Source organism: Sinohyriopsis cumingii, chromosome 19 (genome assembly GCF_028554795.1).
Source record: "Sinohyriopsis cumingii isolate HCF-2022 chromosome 19, ASM2855479v2, whole genome shotgun sequence".
Taxonomy (NCBI): Eukaryota; Metazoa; Mollusca; class Bivalvia; order Unionida; family Unionidae; genus Sinohyriopsis; species Sinohyriopsis cumingii.
The window spans coordinates 33,336,765-33,349,937 of record NC_142979.1 but is presented as its reverse complement, the minus strand read 5'-3'; the positions used below and the strand labels follow the sequence as shown (position 1 = coordinate 33,349,937).

At 38.8% G+C, this 13,173-nt stretch overlaps 2 protein-coding genes across 7 annotated transcripts in view; one reads left to right on the top strand and one right to left on the bottom strand.

The window, feature by feature from the left end:
• LOC149775408 (cytospin-A-like) overlaps window positions 1–13,173 on the top strand; it is a 97,378-nt gene that overhangs the window by 22,371 nt on the left and 61,834 nt on the right. The gene's annotated exons all lie outside the window — the stretch shown is intronic.
• LOC149775409 (uncharacterized) lies at window positions 4,176–12,562 on the bottom strand. Of its 2 annotated transcripts, none has more exons than XR_016416453.1 (2): window positions 4,704–12,562; window positions 4,176–4,301 (listed from the first exon to the last, which is right to left on the bottom strand). XR_016416453.1 is itself a non-coding variant. In XM_089943061.1 (2 exons), exon 2 carries the CDS (start codon window positions 11,377–11,379, stop codon window positions 5,029–5,031), a length of 6,351 nt encoding a protein of 2,116 aa, XP_089799187.1. In that variant the 5' UTR covers window positions 11,380–12,056; window positions 12,459–12,559; the 3' UTR covers window positions 4,323–5,028. The 2 variants fall into 2 exon arrangements, 1 of the variants encoding a protein (XP_089799187.1); XM_089943061.1 differs by lacking the exon at window positions 4,176–4,301 and having other exon boundaries at window positions 4,323–12,056; window positions 12,459–12,559.

The following is a 13,173-nucleotide window of genomic DNA, read 5'->3' as shown; positions in this document are numbered from 1 at the left end:
CTAACAAATTGCATACACCCAGATATGCTGGCACATTGTGCAATGGCAGATCTGGATCTAAATTGTTTATAATTGGGTGACTTATAAGCGAGGACGTACAGTACATCAAAAGTTTAGGTTCTCGTTGGATTTAAATGTGTGGATACAGATTGTGTTCCAAGAGTCTGTTAATATCCATCAATTTTTGTTCATGGAATTCTAGATAATTGTTGTGATTATCAGTGGGAGATCCATTATTTAGTCAATGGATACATTTTATTGACAATCCAGTAGGCAGTATTGATTTTTTCATGTCTGCAAGACTCATGCAGGATTACATGTCGGCTAGGTAAACAATCATTCTGACATTATTCTGCCTTAGTACATATGCAGCTGGGCACATAAATTGGGTTGGTCACATGCACTGGACCTTTTGTGTATGCAGATAACTGAATGAATAGTTCGGAGAAGGCTGTCAATTAGGCAGATGCTATTGTGTTTTCTACTTGGGTTAATAGGGAAGTTTATAAAAAAAAAGCTCATAATCAATGACAAGACTTTTACAGAGCTTTTATTTACTGGGTACAAATTGAATCACAAACAAAGAGGCAATGACTGTTGTGTAGTGTTCTTATCAGGTTGCATTTTATTGTATTTAGGTTGGTATTTAAAGTAAAGAACTTGTGATGCATTTAACATTATCCATTCATTCATTGTTTGGAGATGTTTGCATGCCAGTGTCAGCATGCAGAGAATGTTTAACATGGTAATTATTTTTATCTGGGGAATATTGAGGAGCTGTGAACAGTCATTACAGGACTGAAATGGAAGCCTCTGAAAAAGCAAGTATCTTCATACTGTATAGATTTGCATTATTGTGTTATAATACATTTTTGAAAAATTACATTTTAAAAAAATTCTCCTCATTCATGTTTAGTACAGATGCTTTTTTGTTTTAATGCATTTATTCTATAAAGAAGATTGATACACTGTCTTGGAATGTCTGTAATTTCAGCAGGAAGATCAAATATTGCAGAAAATATCCTGGCAAATTTGTTGTTGTGGGGTTTAACGCCATTTTTCAGCACATAATAGGCTATACATGGCGGCTGTATTAATGATGGAGGAAGAACCTGGGAAAACCCCTGGAAAGAACCACCGACCCACGAGAAGCTACTGGCAAGCTTTCTCACTAGCAAATTTGTGAGCTATTGAGCTGTTTTTAGGTCTGGTATAGCTGACTACAATGATTCACTTCTATTCAAGGGTTTTGGGGTTGCTGCAAACTACAGAAGTTGTTGCCATCAGTGCTATTTCTGTCATGCATATCTATAAATTGTTTCAGTGTTGCACATAGGATGAAGGGAGTTGCAATTTGTCCATCTGTCCCCCAAATTTAGGGTTGCAAAAACTTTCAAAGGGACATGTATCTAATTATTTTCATTGAAAGTTGAAAAAGTCTACCCATGGAGCATGTATATCACATGATTTTGGGGGTATAGTGCAAACTTTTTTGGGGTGGGTCATGGGGCACCACTGTTGGGGGTATTGTGCAAACTTTTATGGGGGTGTCAAGGGGCACCACTGTTGGGGGTATTGTACAAACTTTTTTTGTGGGGGGGGTCACTATTCCACAGTAATGGGGTACCACCGTTGATTTATGTGACAGCTCTGCGTATGACATTTCTACCTATCCTCATGTTGGACTATTGTGATTGTAAGGTCATTAAGTCAGGGGTGACTCACATAGTGAGTGGAGTTTTAGCCCTTAAAGTGTGCTTTGCAATGTAATTTACACCACTGGTAGAGATCTATTATTGCTTGCCACGACTCAAGTAATTTTTAAGCTGAGCAACTGTTTGCGCATCCCAGTTCATCATCTTGACAAGAATGCTTGTTGAAAACTAAATTTGTTTGGTACATTGGCATTGGAACAAGAATTTTGTTAGAGCTGTATCCTTGTATTCATCAAAGAAGTTTTACAAATGCACGTTGATGGTAGGCACAACCTAGAAAACTCCATATGGCCAATTTTGAAAATGGTTCATCTTGAGATGATGATTTGGTTTGGCAAATACTGGCTGATGGTAGTGATGATGACAGTTATCTTGAAAGTTTTGAAGCACATGACATTATTAGGGAAGAGAAAGTGTTACTGGAAGTGCCAGCGAGTGATTTTGAATCCAAAAATGATGTTGAATGCGAGTCTAATGCTCATGCTGGATAGACAAGAAGTGTTAACATGTTGGTCAGTGGTATTTCAGAATTAAATATATAAATGGAGAACATGAAGCTTATGGACTATTTAAGGCTTTGTTTTGATTGGGATTTCTTGTATCTGATCATAGATTGGTTAAGGCTTGGCAGAGAATAAATGGGACAGTCTTTGATTGACAACAGCTGCGTGAGAAAATCGAAGCCTGTTGCACCTCATGAATTGTAACTTTTCTTTATTGCATTGATTATGGCCCTGGGTTTGTTGCATAAATCTGATTTCAGCCACCAAAAAGGGATATCTTTCTTGATATTGTAAGTAAATAGCACCTGAACTGGTAATGAACTTGACAGGTGACTGTCTTAGTAAGGTCAAATGGACATTAGATGACAAACATGTACTAAAATAAATAACAACAAAGCAGCAAAGCTTCGTGAATATTTATTAGAGACTTTATGGGATGTAAACTTACTTGTGTTTTTGGACTGGATATCAATAATTGGTAAAAATTCTGCACCTGTGACTTTCAAGTTTTTGTATGGTTCTCAATTAGATGTAATGCCTAATGGAATGGTAAATCTTTCGCTTGATTACTTTATAGAATGAAGACTACAATTGATATTAATTAATATTGACATTAACTGTAAAAAAGAGAAGGATAAACATCAATAATCCTGGCTTTAGTCAGCTTCTGCAGAAGTAAAAATTGTTTAGTAATTTTGTTGCAGATGTTTAGTATTTATTCATTTATTATTTTCTTGCATATAAAGTACATTTACTTGTAACAATAGGAATTAAAGCTAAATGACTTACTATAGGTTTTGTGTTCAGGTGCACAGATGTGTTATTCAGTTTATTCCGATTTCTATTTGAAGGGAGATCATGCAATGAAAACACATTTTGTTTTTTGTACAAAAAAAAAACTTTCCATTTGGTGGTATGGCAGCTTCATCCTCTAGAACATTGTCTTATTTTAGAGTTTTGTCGATAAGGGTCAAACACTGTTTATGTGTGATATGTTTAAGGATGTGGTAGTTTTGCATGGTGCCACATTCTCCTGATATGTGATCAGTACTATTTAGATAAATAAAACACTGAACACCTAAGACACTACAAAATATGATGGAATGAATTATGGAATCTGACATTCCCAAACGATGCAAAATTCATAATATTGCTATAGGACTGAATGAAAAGGGGATTAAACATTGTACAGTATTATGTTAGTTTTCTTTTTCTTTTAATATGTTAGTGGATTCTGCTGTAAAACAAACAAAAAAAAATCACATTTCATTGAGATTAAACAATATTAAGCTTATTCATTAAATGTAGAAAATAAACTTTGATCTCTCCTTTGATGTCTTGCTGCATGCAGAAAAAAGAGCAAAATAAAGCCATTGAAATTCATAGTTGCAACAAAACAAGTAATCACAATTATTACAGTTCTCAGCTGCATTTAATTGTCATTCTTCTACTACAATACTTACATTTCACAGTGAATGCGCATTAGCAATCTGATGACATTTACATGTATATTGTTGTCATAGTAATACACACTTAATGCCCAAACAATTGCCAAGGAAGAGAATGGTCTTGTTATTGGGATATCTGTTTGTATTGCTGAGACTTTTTTCAAGGAAAGAGTAATTGACTACAACTGTTAAAATCTCCGTGAGAACTCCGTAGATCATAACATTAGTATTGCCCTGGGCAAAAAGTTAATTCCTAGCTACATTTAACTGTAGTTTATGTCATGCTACATATTTATTGTAACTGTAACATAAATTACAGTATTGTTGATTAACAGCTGATAAACAAAGTGTATTTTGCATAAAATGTTCAAGAGTGAACTGGGTTTGCCCTTTGCCAATTGACAGTCTTTGCAAATGGAAAGTATAGCTGGATATGGGTTATTTGTAAAAGCTTTGTGTGCATGATTAGGTTGTGTTATTTTAATGTCAACTATTATACTGCCTTTCCCCTGGAGGAATTACAGTTAGCATAACCCCGAGTTCTCCAGCATCCAAGACACAAGACAACACAATGTGTTTAAATACTGTTTTTATTCGTAGGCGAGAACTCTCTTGAAATTAGGTGAGGTAAAAAGCTGTAATAAATGGAAACACAACCATTACAAAATATGAAATTACTACATCAACATATATTGAAAGTAAAAGCTTTCTTATGTCTTTCCATCCTTTTAAATTTACTAACGAAATAATGTCCAGCATGTGCTTCCATACTTTGAAATTCAATAAGGTACATTTCCGTTAATATTTCTACCGTAGCTTAACAAAGATTGTTACTAAGGGAGTTTAAATGATGACACAAAAGGAATGTTTATGAGATGAATCTCACACAAATAAAGAGTATCGTATGCACTCGCAAACCACGTGGCATTGCGTATAGTTAACTATCCCTATGTCGTAACTTATTGTCATTTTCAATTAACATCCATATCCGAAATTAAATATACGAGGCATTAACAATAATTCATAAATTTACTCACACTGTGGTGGGCTTCAGATTCAACGAAAAGAGCTGTGAAGGCACGTTCACATTCCTGCCTGGACGTATTACAAACGAAAAATAGGAAAACTGATATTTATGAAGAAGAATTAAAAAGGGAGACAAATCTAAAGAACTACTGTGGCTGTTCCAACGGTAACAGCACACTCCCCGCCTGATATCTACCAGATATCACTATAAAGAAATATACAAATGTGCACTGTAAGTGTAAAGTTCCTCTTTAGTCTCAACATCAGTGTTAGAGGAAACAAATCTATGTGATGGCTTAAGGTCATTTCAAATCACATATAACAGGAAGGCGTAAATCATTTCACGGTAGACTCCTCCGTTAACAACAGAATCATCTCGGTAATTGGTCTCGTGTAGGTTGTCGGCTTGCCTTCTCTTATAACACGAACCTCAGCTTTACGAACTCTGTCATCTCCACCTGGAATCGTATTCACAATCACGCCTATAGGCCATTCATTCCTACAAACGGTCTTGTCCTTTAAGAGTACAATGTCTCCTTGTTTAATGTTAATCCGGTCGATCTGCCACTTCCGTCTTTTTTGCAATGTTTGGAGATATTCACGCCTCCAACGGTTCCAGAATATATCAGCCAGAGTTTGTACACGTTTCCATTGCGCCTTGTATAAATCCTTCATTTCGAACGGTCCAAAGGGTTCTGTAATGGTGTCTATTTTCTGAGTAAGAAGCGCTGAAGGACTTAGTAACACTGGAGACTCTGGGTCGGATGAAACAGGCACGATAGGACGGGCGTTAACAATAGCACAAACTTCAGCCATAAAGGTGATTAGTACTTCATTTGTAAGGTTTTTGGATTCCACTTCAGTCATCATAGAGTCTAGAATTTGACGGGTGATTCCGATCATGCGCTCCCACACTCCTCCCATGTGTGAAGAGTGGGGTGGATTAAATATCCAGGTAACTCCTTTTTTGTACAAAAAGTCCTTAAGAGGACGATCCTCCACATTGATGGCATCAATTTTCAGGTCATCAGTTGAACCCATAAAATTGGTTCCTCGGTCTGATCGTAACTCCCTCACATTACCTCTGATGGAAATGAACCTCCGAAGGGCATTAATGAATGAAGACGTACTGAGATCTTCGATCACCTCAATGTGGATGGCTCTAATCGTAAGACATGTAAAGAGTATGGCCCAACGCTTACTGTTAGCTAAACCTCCTCTAGTCCGTCGTGCTATAACTGACCATGGACCAAATGTATCCACTCCTACATAGGTGAAAGGAGGTACCGGTTCAATGCGATCTGGAGGTAGGTCGGACATCTTCTGGTACTCTTGTTTTCCACGCAATTTGCGACATTTCACACACTTGTGGATCAGCGAGGATATCAACCGCTTGCCTCCTATAATCCAAAGTCCGGCAGCTCTAACTGCTCCTTCTGTGAAGTGCCGTCCTTGGTGTTTTACAGTATCATGGTGATGACGTACAAGTAACGTCGCGATATGATGTCGTCCGGGGATGATAAGTGGATTCTTTTCGTTAATGCTAAGATCCGCTCTATTAAGGCGACCTCCCACTCTAAGTACGCCATCTTTATCAATGACTGGGCTGAGAGATAGTATTGGACTGTCTCTTGGTAATGGCTTTTTCTCCTCGAGGCAGGCTAATTCGCTGCTATATGTCTCATGTTGCACCACTCTGATTATGAAATGCTCAGTCGTGTGATAGGTTTTCACAGTCCTAAATTCCGAGCACATATGCCATCCCTTGCAACGGCCTTTGCTGTAATAGGATAGAACAATGTGTCTAAGACGGGCGAAAGTTTCCACTAAGTTCTTCCAAGATGAAAATCTTTCAAAACGATGTGAACCCAGTGAGCTTTTCTTTGACACAATCGTTTTTAGTACGTCAACCTTCGGTCTCAGCTCTTTATCCTCGTCAGCATTCAAGAGAGGGAATGTGTCATCAAAAGATTCTTCGTCTTTACGGAGTAGATGTGATGGGCCTAACATCCAAGGACTATCCTGTATACGTGCAGCTGGAATTGACCTGGTAGCACAGTCAGCCGGGTTCAAGTCCGTCGAAATGTAGGTCCATTGTTCTGGTCTAGTGGATTTTCTGATGCGCTCCACTCTATTGCTGACATATACGTAGAATCTTCTCGTTTGGCTGTGTATGTATCCTAGAACGACCTTGCTATCGGTGTAAAACCGGACTGGATCCATTATAATGTCTAAGTGATCCAATATAGTCTCAGAAATTTCCACAGCCAGTACTGCTGCACAGAGCTCAAGACGAGGAATAGTGTGTCCATGCATAGGAGCGACTTTAGCTTTGCCTAGAACGAAACCAATTTGTTGACTACCATTGGCGGCTGTAGTCTTGAGGTAAGCTACTGCGGCGATAGCTTTTTCAGAGGCATCTGAAAATATGTGTAACTCGTTTTTTACAGCAGTACCGAGAGACATAGATAAATATGTGCGTGGAATTCTCACATGTTCAAGGAGTTGTAACGAATCTCTCCAATCCTTCCATTCTGATTGATGTTCAACAGGTAGAGCTTCATCCCAATCCGTAGTTCCTGACACAAGATTTCTGAGAAAAATCTTCCCTTGAATAGTAACAGGGGCAACAAAGCCTATAGGATCAAACAGGCTGTTAACAGTCGACAGAATTCCTCGCCGTGTATAAGGTTTCTCTTCAGATGACACTTGAAATGTGAATGAATCTGATTTAAGATCCCAGGTCAGGCCTAGACTTCGCTGTAAGGGTAGTGTTTCTACACTTAAGTCGAGATCCTTCAGGTCCTTAGCCAGATCATTGGAAGGAAAGGCATTCATCACCTCATCACTGTTTGAAGCAATCTTGTGCAAACGTAGGTTGCCTTCAACGTTAAGAGCTCGCTGTGTTCTTTTCATTAGGTCAATAGCTTGTGTACCTGTAGGGAGTGATGTAAGTCCATCATCCACATAGAAATTCCGTTGAACAAACTCTTTAACGTCAACTCCAAAGACCTTTTCACTGTTTTGCGCCGTTCTCCTCAGTCCATAAGTCGCAACTGCAGGAGATGGACTATTACCAAAGACGTGTACACACATTCTATACTCAACCAGATCTTCGTCCAGATTATTGTTATGATACCAAAAGAATCTTAGAAAATTTCTATGATCCTCTCTGACTAAGAAACAATGAAACATCTGTTGAATATCAGCTGTGATAGCAATTGGTTCCTTCCGAAAACGAAGAAGAATACCCAAAAGGTTGTTAGTCATATCCGGCCCTGACAGTAAAACATTGTTCAATGAAACACCGTCGTATTTGGCAGAGGAGTCAAATACGCCTCTTATCTGATCCGGTTTCTTCGGATGATAGACACCGAAGATAGGTAAGTACCAGCACTCCTCGTTGTCTTTTAAAGGTGGGGCTAACTCCGCATGTCCACTATCAAAGATTCTTTGCATGAAGGTCACAAAATGTTGTTTTTTGACCGGATCTTTACGAAGACTAATGTCTAATGTCTTAGCCCGTTTAATGGCTTGCGGTCTATTGTTCGGTAGTCTTTGTCTTGGTGTACGGAAAGGAAGGGGCGCAACCCAGTTTCCCTGTGGGTCTTTGTAGAACCCGTCGTCCATTATCCTAAGAAATTCTTTGTCCTCTATTGACATCCCATCTTTATCATCATTTCTTGTTCTCTCGAAAACAGAGGCACCAAGGTCACCTTCTGCATCCGCGAATGATGAAAAATACGATTTTATATTGTCGTCTGTGCATACATTCCTGGTGTGGTTTTCCTTTACCTTGAAACCATTAGGGCATGGTCTGAAGATAGACGTACGTCCTTTTCCTAACAGGTAAGTTTTATTGACATTAACGAAATCGGGTTTATGTACTTTACCAAGACAAGCTTCTCCTATTATTACCCATCCGAGGCTAAGTCTCTGGGCATATGGAGAGTTCCGTGGACCGATGCGCTGTTCATGAACGTGATGTGCTTCAGTCAAGTCTCTACCAATCAGTAGTAGTATAGACGAGTCACCATCTAATGGTTGGATGTGTCTCGCAATATCATTGAGATGAGGGTGGTGTTCCGCTACTTCTGGAGTGGGAATTTCTTCTCTAATGTCTGGTATCTGGTTACATTCAATTAACGTCGGAAGTTCCAACCTTGCACTTCCATCTAGTGCCTCTACAATGTATCCACTTGCTCTTCTACCATAAGTCACTACACAACCGGTGCACGAAGAAAGCGTGTATTCCACCTGTTCATCTTGTATGTCAAAAAGATTAAAAAAGTCTGACTTGGCTAATGACCTGTTGCTTTGATCATCTAGGATAGCATACATCTTTGTGGCTTTTGATGGATGGCCATCTGGATATACTCTCACAAGGACAGTTTTAGCACAAGATTTACCAATAAACCTTTCGCCACAAATTTGTGTACACTTAGATGTTACTCGTAAGGGTGAGGAATCTGAAATATCCTTCTTCTCCCCGCCATGACCTATTGCGGGTGGTTGAGATATAAGCTTCTCTGCTACAGCAGCGGTGACATGCAAAGCTGTGGGATGACGATCACTGCCACAATCCGTGCACTGTATTACTTCTTTGCATGCACGTATCATATGCCTTGTTGATTCACAACATCTAAAACATATGCCGTACTCTTTTAGAAGTTTCTTACGTTCTTCTAAAGGTTTGACTTTGAAACCTCTGCACTTGTTCAGAGAGTGGTTTGTTTTGTGTAATGGACATCGTTTGTCTGGTTCAACATCATTCACATCCGAATGTCGCGATACCTGTGTTTTCTTTGTCAAGATAACAGGTCTATTACCGGTGTTCTTAAGAGGGGTAGTCTCCTTCTTAGTAGGTGTGTTGGTGTTGGCCTCATATGTGAATCCGGGGTCATTCTTCACTTTGCTAATCTCACGGATAAATTCAGCAAAGAAGGAAAACGGTGGGAAAGAAACGTCATGGTGTTTCTTGTAATTCACTGCTTGTGTAGTCCACTTTTCTTGTATACCATAAGGAAGTTTGTTCACTATGGGAAGTACACCAGAAGACGAGTCATAATAGCTCAAAAGCGACTGGTATTTTTTATCTTCCTTGGCAGACTCTATTTCAGAAAGAATATCTGATAGCTCATAGAGTTTCTTATTGTCCTTATTAGTCAGCTTCGGAAAGTTAGCTAATTTAGTTTTTAAGGCCGCCTCAACCATTTCTGGACAACCATACCTCTCATCCAGACGCTCCCAGATTCTTTGTAGTCCTCTAGAAGGGTTGTTCACGTTTGATGCTCTAATGCTAAGTGCATGTTTTGAGGATTCAGGACCTAACCATTTTACTAATAAGTCTATTTCTTCATTAGTGGTAACCTGTAATTCTCTCATAACACTGAGAAAACAAGCTTTCCAAACGGCATAAAATTCTGGTCGATCATTGTAGTTTGAAAGACGTGAAAGGAGCAAATCTTTTTTCAGAAGAAAACGAGTCAGTTCCATACTGATAGAGTGACTATTACATTCCTGTGGTTGAAATGCTGCTGGAGCATAATCGACTTGTCCAATATTGGGGTGGTAGGTAGGTGCATCAGCATTCAACATAGTGGGTCGAAATGTAGGCAAAGAAGCGTTCTTATGCATCCCTGATTCGTGTAGTTGGTCCAAGTCTAAGCTTACACTAGATACACATCCTTGATCATAACGGTTGACACGGCGACAGGTCTGAATCACAGGCTGCGGTGTCGGTACGAAATTCGGGTACACAAGTGGTGCAGGTATGAAACCGACACTGTGGTGTACGCCTTGTTTAACATCACACTTGATGTTCGTATTGTCCTTATCGAAGTCAGGCGCGACATTATTATTTTCTGGCAGTTCTGTTTGTTGATTAACATAGTGTTTAACACGTTCCATGGGGTCCAGAGAACGAGATATATCAAATTCACTTAGATTGGAGTCACCACGGTCCTCACCAACCGACTGTAAAGCCTCTACTTCAGCTTCAGCTGCTGCAGCTTCCTTCTGATGTGCTAGAAGCTCCAGGTCAGCCTCCAGTTCTGCTTTCTTACGTACAGCTATCGCTTTAGACAACTTTTCTTGTTCGTCAAGAAGTGCTTGTTGTTTACGTATCCCTGCTTCTTTCTCGGCGAATTCCACTCGTGCACGTGCGGCGTCAGCTTTTGCACGTTTTCTAGCAAGCACGGAACTGATGTTGGATACAGTCGAACCATTAGATTTAGATTTTGCTGTGTGTATAGAGGAGTTAGAATGAGGTGGCCCAGATTCCAAAGCATGTTGTTTGAAGGTGTGAAGTCGTCTTAAGGTATTTTCGACTGTTAATTTATATGCTTGCACTGACGTAACATGTGTTTCCAACTCTTTGAGGCTCTCCTGTATGCTTGTTTTTGACAGAAAATCGAGGTATTCTGCGGACAGAGTACAATATTTGTCATAGCACTTGACTAGATCATTTTCTAATTTGCGTAAAGAATTTATATCACTGGGACGATCAGCGAATATTGACAAAACATCTTCAACGTTTTTCCAAGCTTTCTCTAGTTTGACATTATACTCTCCTCGGGCCGTCTCGTACATTTCCATGCCTTTGACAGTTAATGTTCTGATTCGCCGTTCAGTAGGCTGCGATGAAATTGCTTCAAGGTCCACAGATTTTGAATCAATTGGATCCATTTGCACAGATGACAGAACTTCACTAAATGGAAAAAATGGAATCTGTTAGATGTCAGAAGGCTATGTGACAAGAAGTTGATGAAACAAATGACAATTGTTTCCAAACGGGTTGAGTTCTGTAGAATATGTTGTAAACGTGTTATGTAGCTTTGATTGAATCACTGTTTCTTTCACATTAAACAGACTAATAGACTAGCAAATTTGAATTAGTTCTTCTCATAATTCAAATTCTTGGTGACCATAGGTAAACGGTTGTACTGATCAGATCCTAGTTCAGTAGTGTAAGTGAATTTTAATCCTTGAATTAAAAGGAAGGTGTGCTCATTTAGCTTTCTCAACACATAAGAATATACTGTATAGGCGGCGACCAAATGTCAGTGTCACGTGACTGTTGACGATTGTCCTGTGCCTGTAGTAATTCTCCACATGTGTGTAAATAGAAGGCGTAGCTATAAAGCGGTCTTGATGAACCAGGCAGCTGTATCTCTATCCCTACGAAGAATTTTCCATGAAGTTGCTGATCACAGTCTTTTTACTATACTGCCTTTCCCCTGGAGGAATTACAGTTAGCATAACCCCGAGTTCTCCAGCATCCAAGACACAAGACAACACAATGTGTTTAAATACTGTTTTTATTCGTAGGCGAGAACTCTCTTGAAATTAGGTGAGGTAAAAAGCTGTAATAAATGGAAACACAACCATTACAAAACATGAAATTACTACATCAACATATATTGAAAGTAAAAGCTTTCTTATGTCTTTCCATCCTTTTAAATTTACTAACGAAATAATGTCCAGCATGTGCTTCCATACTTTGAAATTCAATAAGGTACATTTCCGTTAATATTTCTACCGTAGCTTAACAAAGATTGTTACTAAGGGAGTTTAAATGATGACACAAAAGGAATGTTTATGAGATGAATCTCACACAAATAAAGAGTATCGTATGCACTCGCAAACCACGTGGCATTGCGTATAGTTAACTATCCCTATGTCGTAACTTATTGTCATTTTCAATTAACATCCATATCCGAAATTAAATATACGAGGCATTAACAATAATTCATAAATTTACTCACACTGTGGTGGGCTTCAGATTCAACGAAAAGAGCTGTGAAGGCACGTTCACATTCCTGCCTGGACGTATTACAAACGAAAAATAGGAAAACTGATATTTATGAAGAAGAATTAAAAAGGGAGACAAATCTAAAGAACTACTGTGGCTGTTCCAACGGTAACAGCACAACTATCAATTGCTCAGGCTTTATTGCTTTTAATTATGTTAATGCATTATTTCAAGGGTATCTTTATGAAGTCACCACAGGGACAGTGTGTAAGACAGGGATTGGAAACTCTGGGAGCTGCCACATGTGACATGTTCTCTATTGATATGCAGATGAGGTTCACAGTACTCGTTTTTTTTTTGAGCTGTCTGATCAAAGGCACAGCTGGAGTTGACTATCACACAGGCTAAAAATTGTGCTGTTCTTGCTTTGATAACAGGTTTAAGTTAGCTGTAACAATATTTATCCTTTTTACCTTATTTTAATATTTTTAAGAAATAATTACCAATTGAAACAAAGACTTTTCCCTTGCATTCTGTTTGATTTTGGTGTGTGTGTGTGTGTGTGTGTGTATTTTGATGATAACAGATAATGGCAGTGACAATGATGTTTAGGTTCATTCCATGTTAAATGAACATCCTCCCCTATCACTGACTCCTATCTTTATTCACTATTCCAAATTGGTTAAATTAAGGAAACAGGTACTTCCTCATCTGCTGAAATTGTATAA

What these genes read in the sequence shown, in the direction of transcription:
- LOC149775409 (XM_089943061.1), bottom strand. Translation starts at nt 11,379, where the DNA reads ATGGATCCAATTGATTCAAAATCTGTGGACCTTGAAGCAATTTCATCG.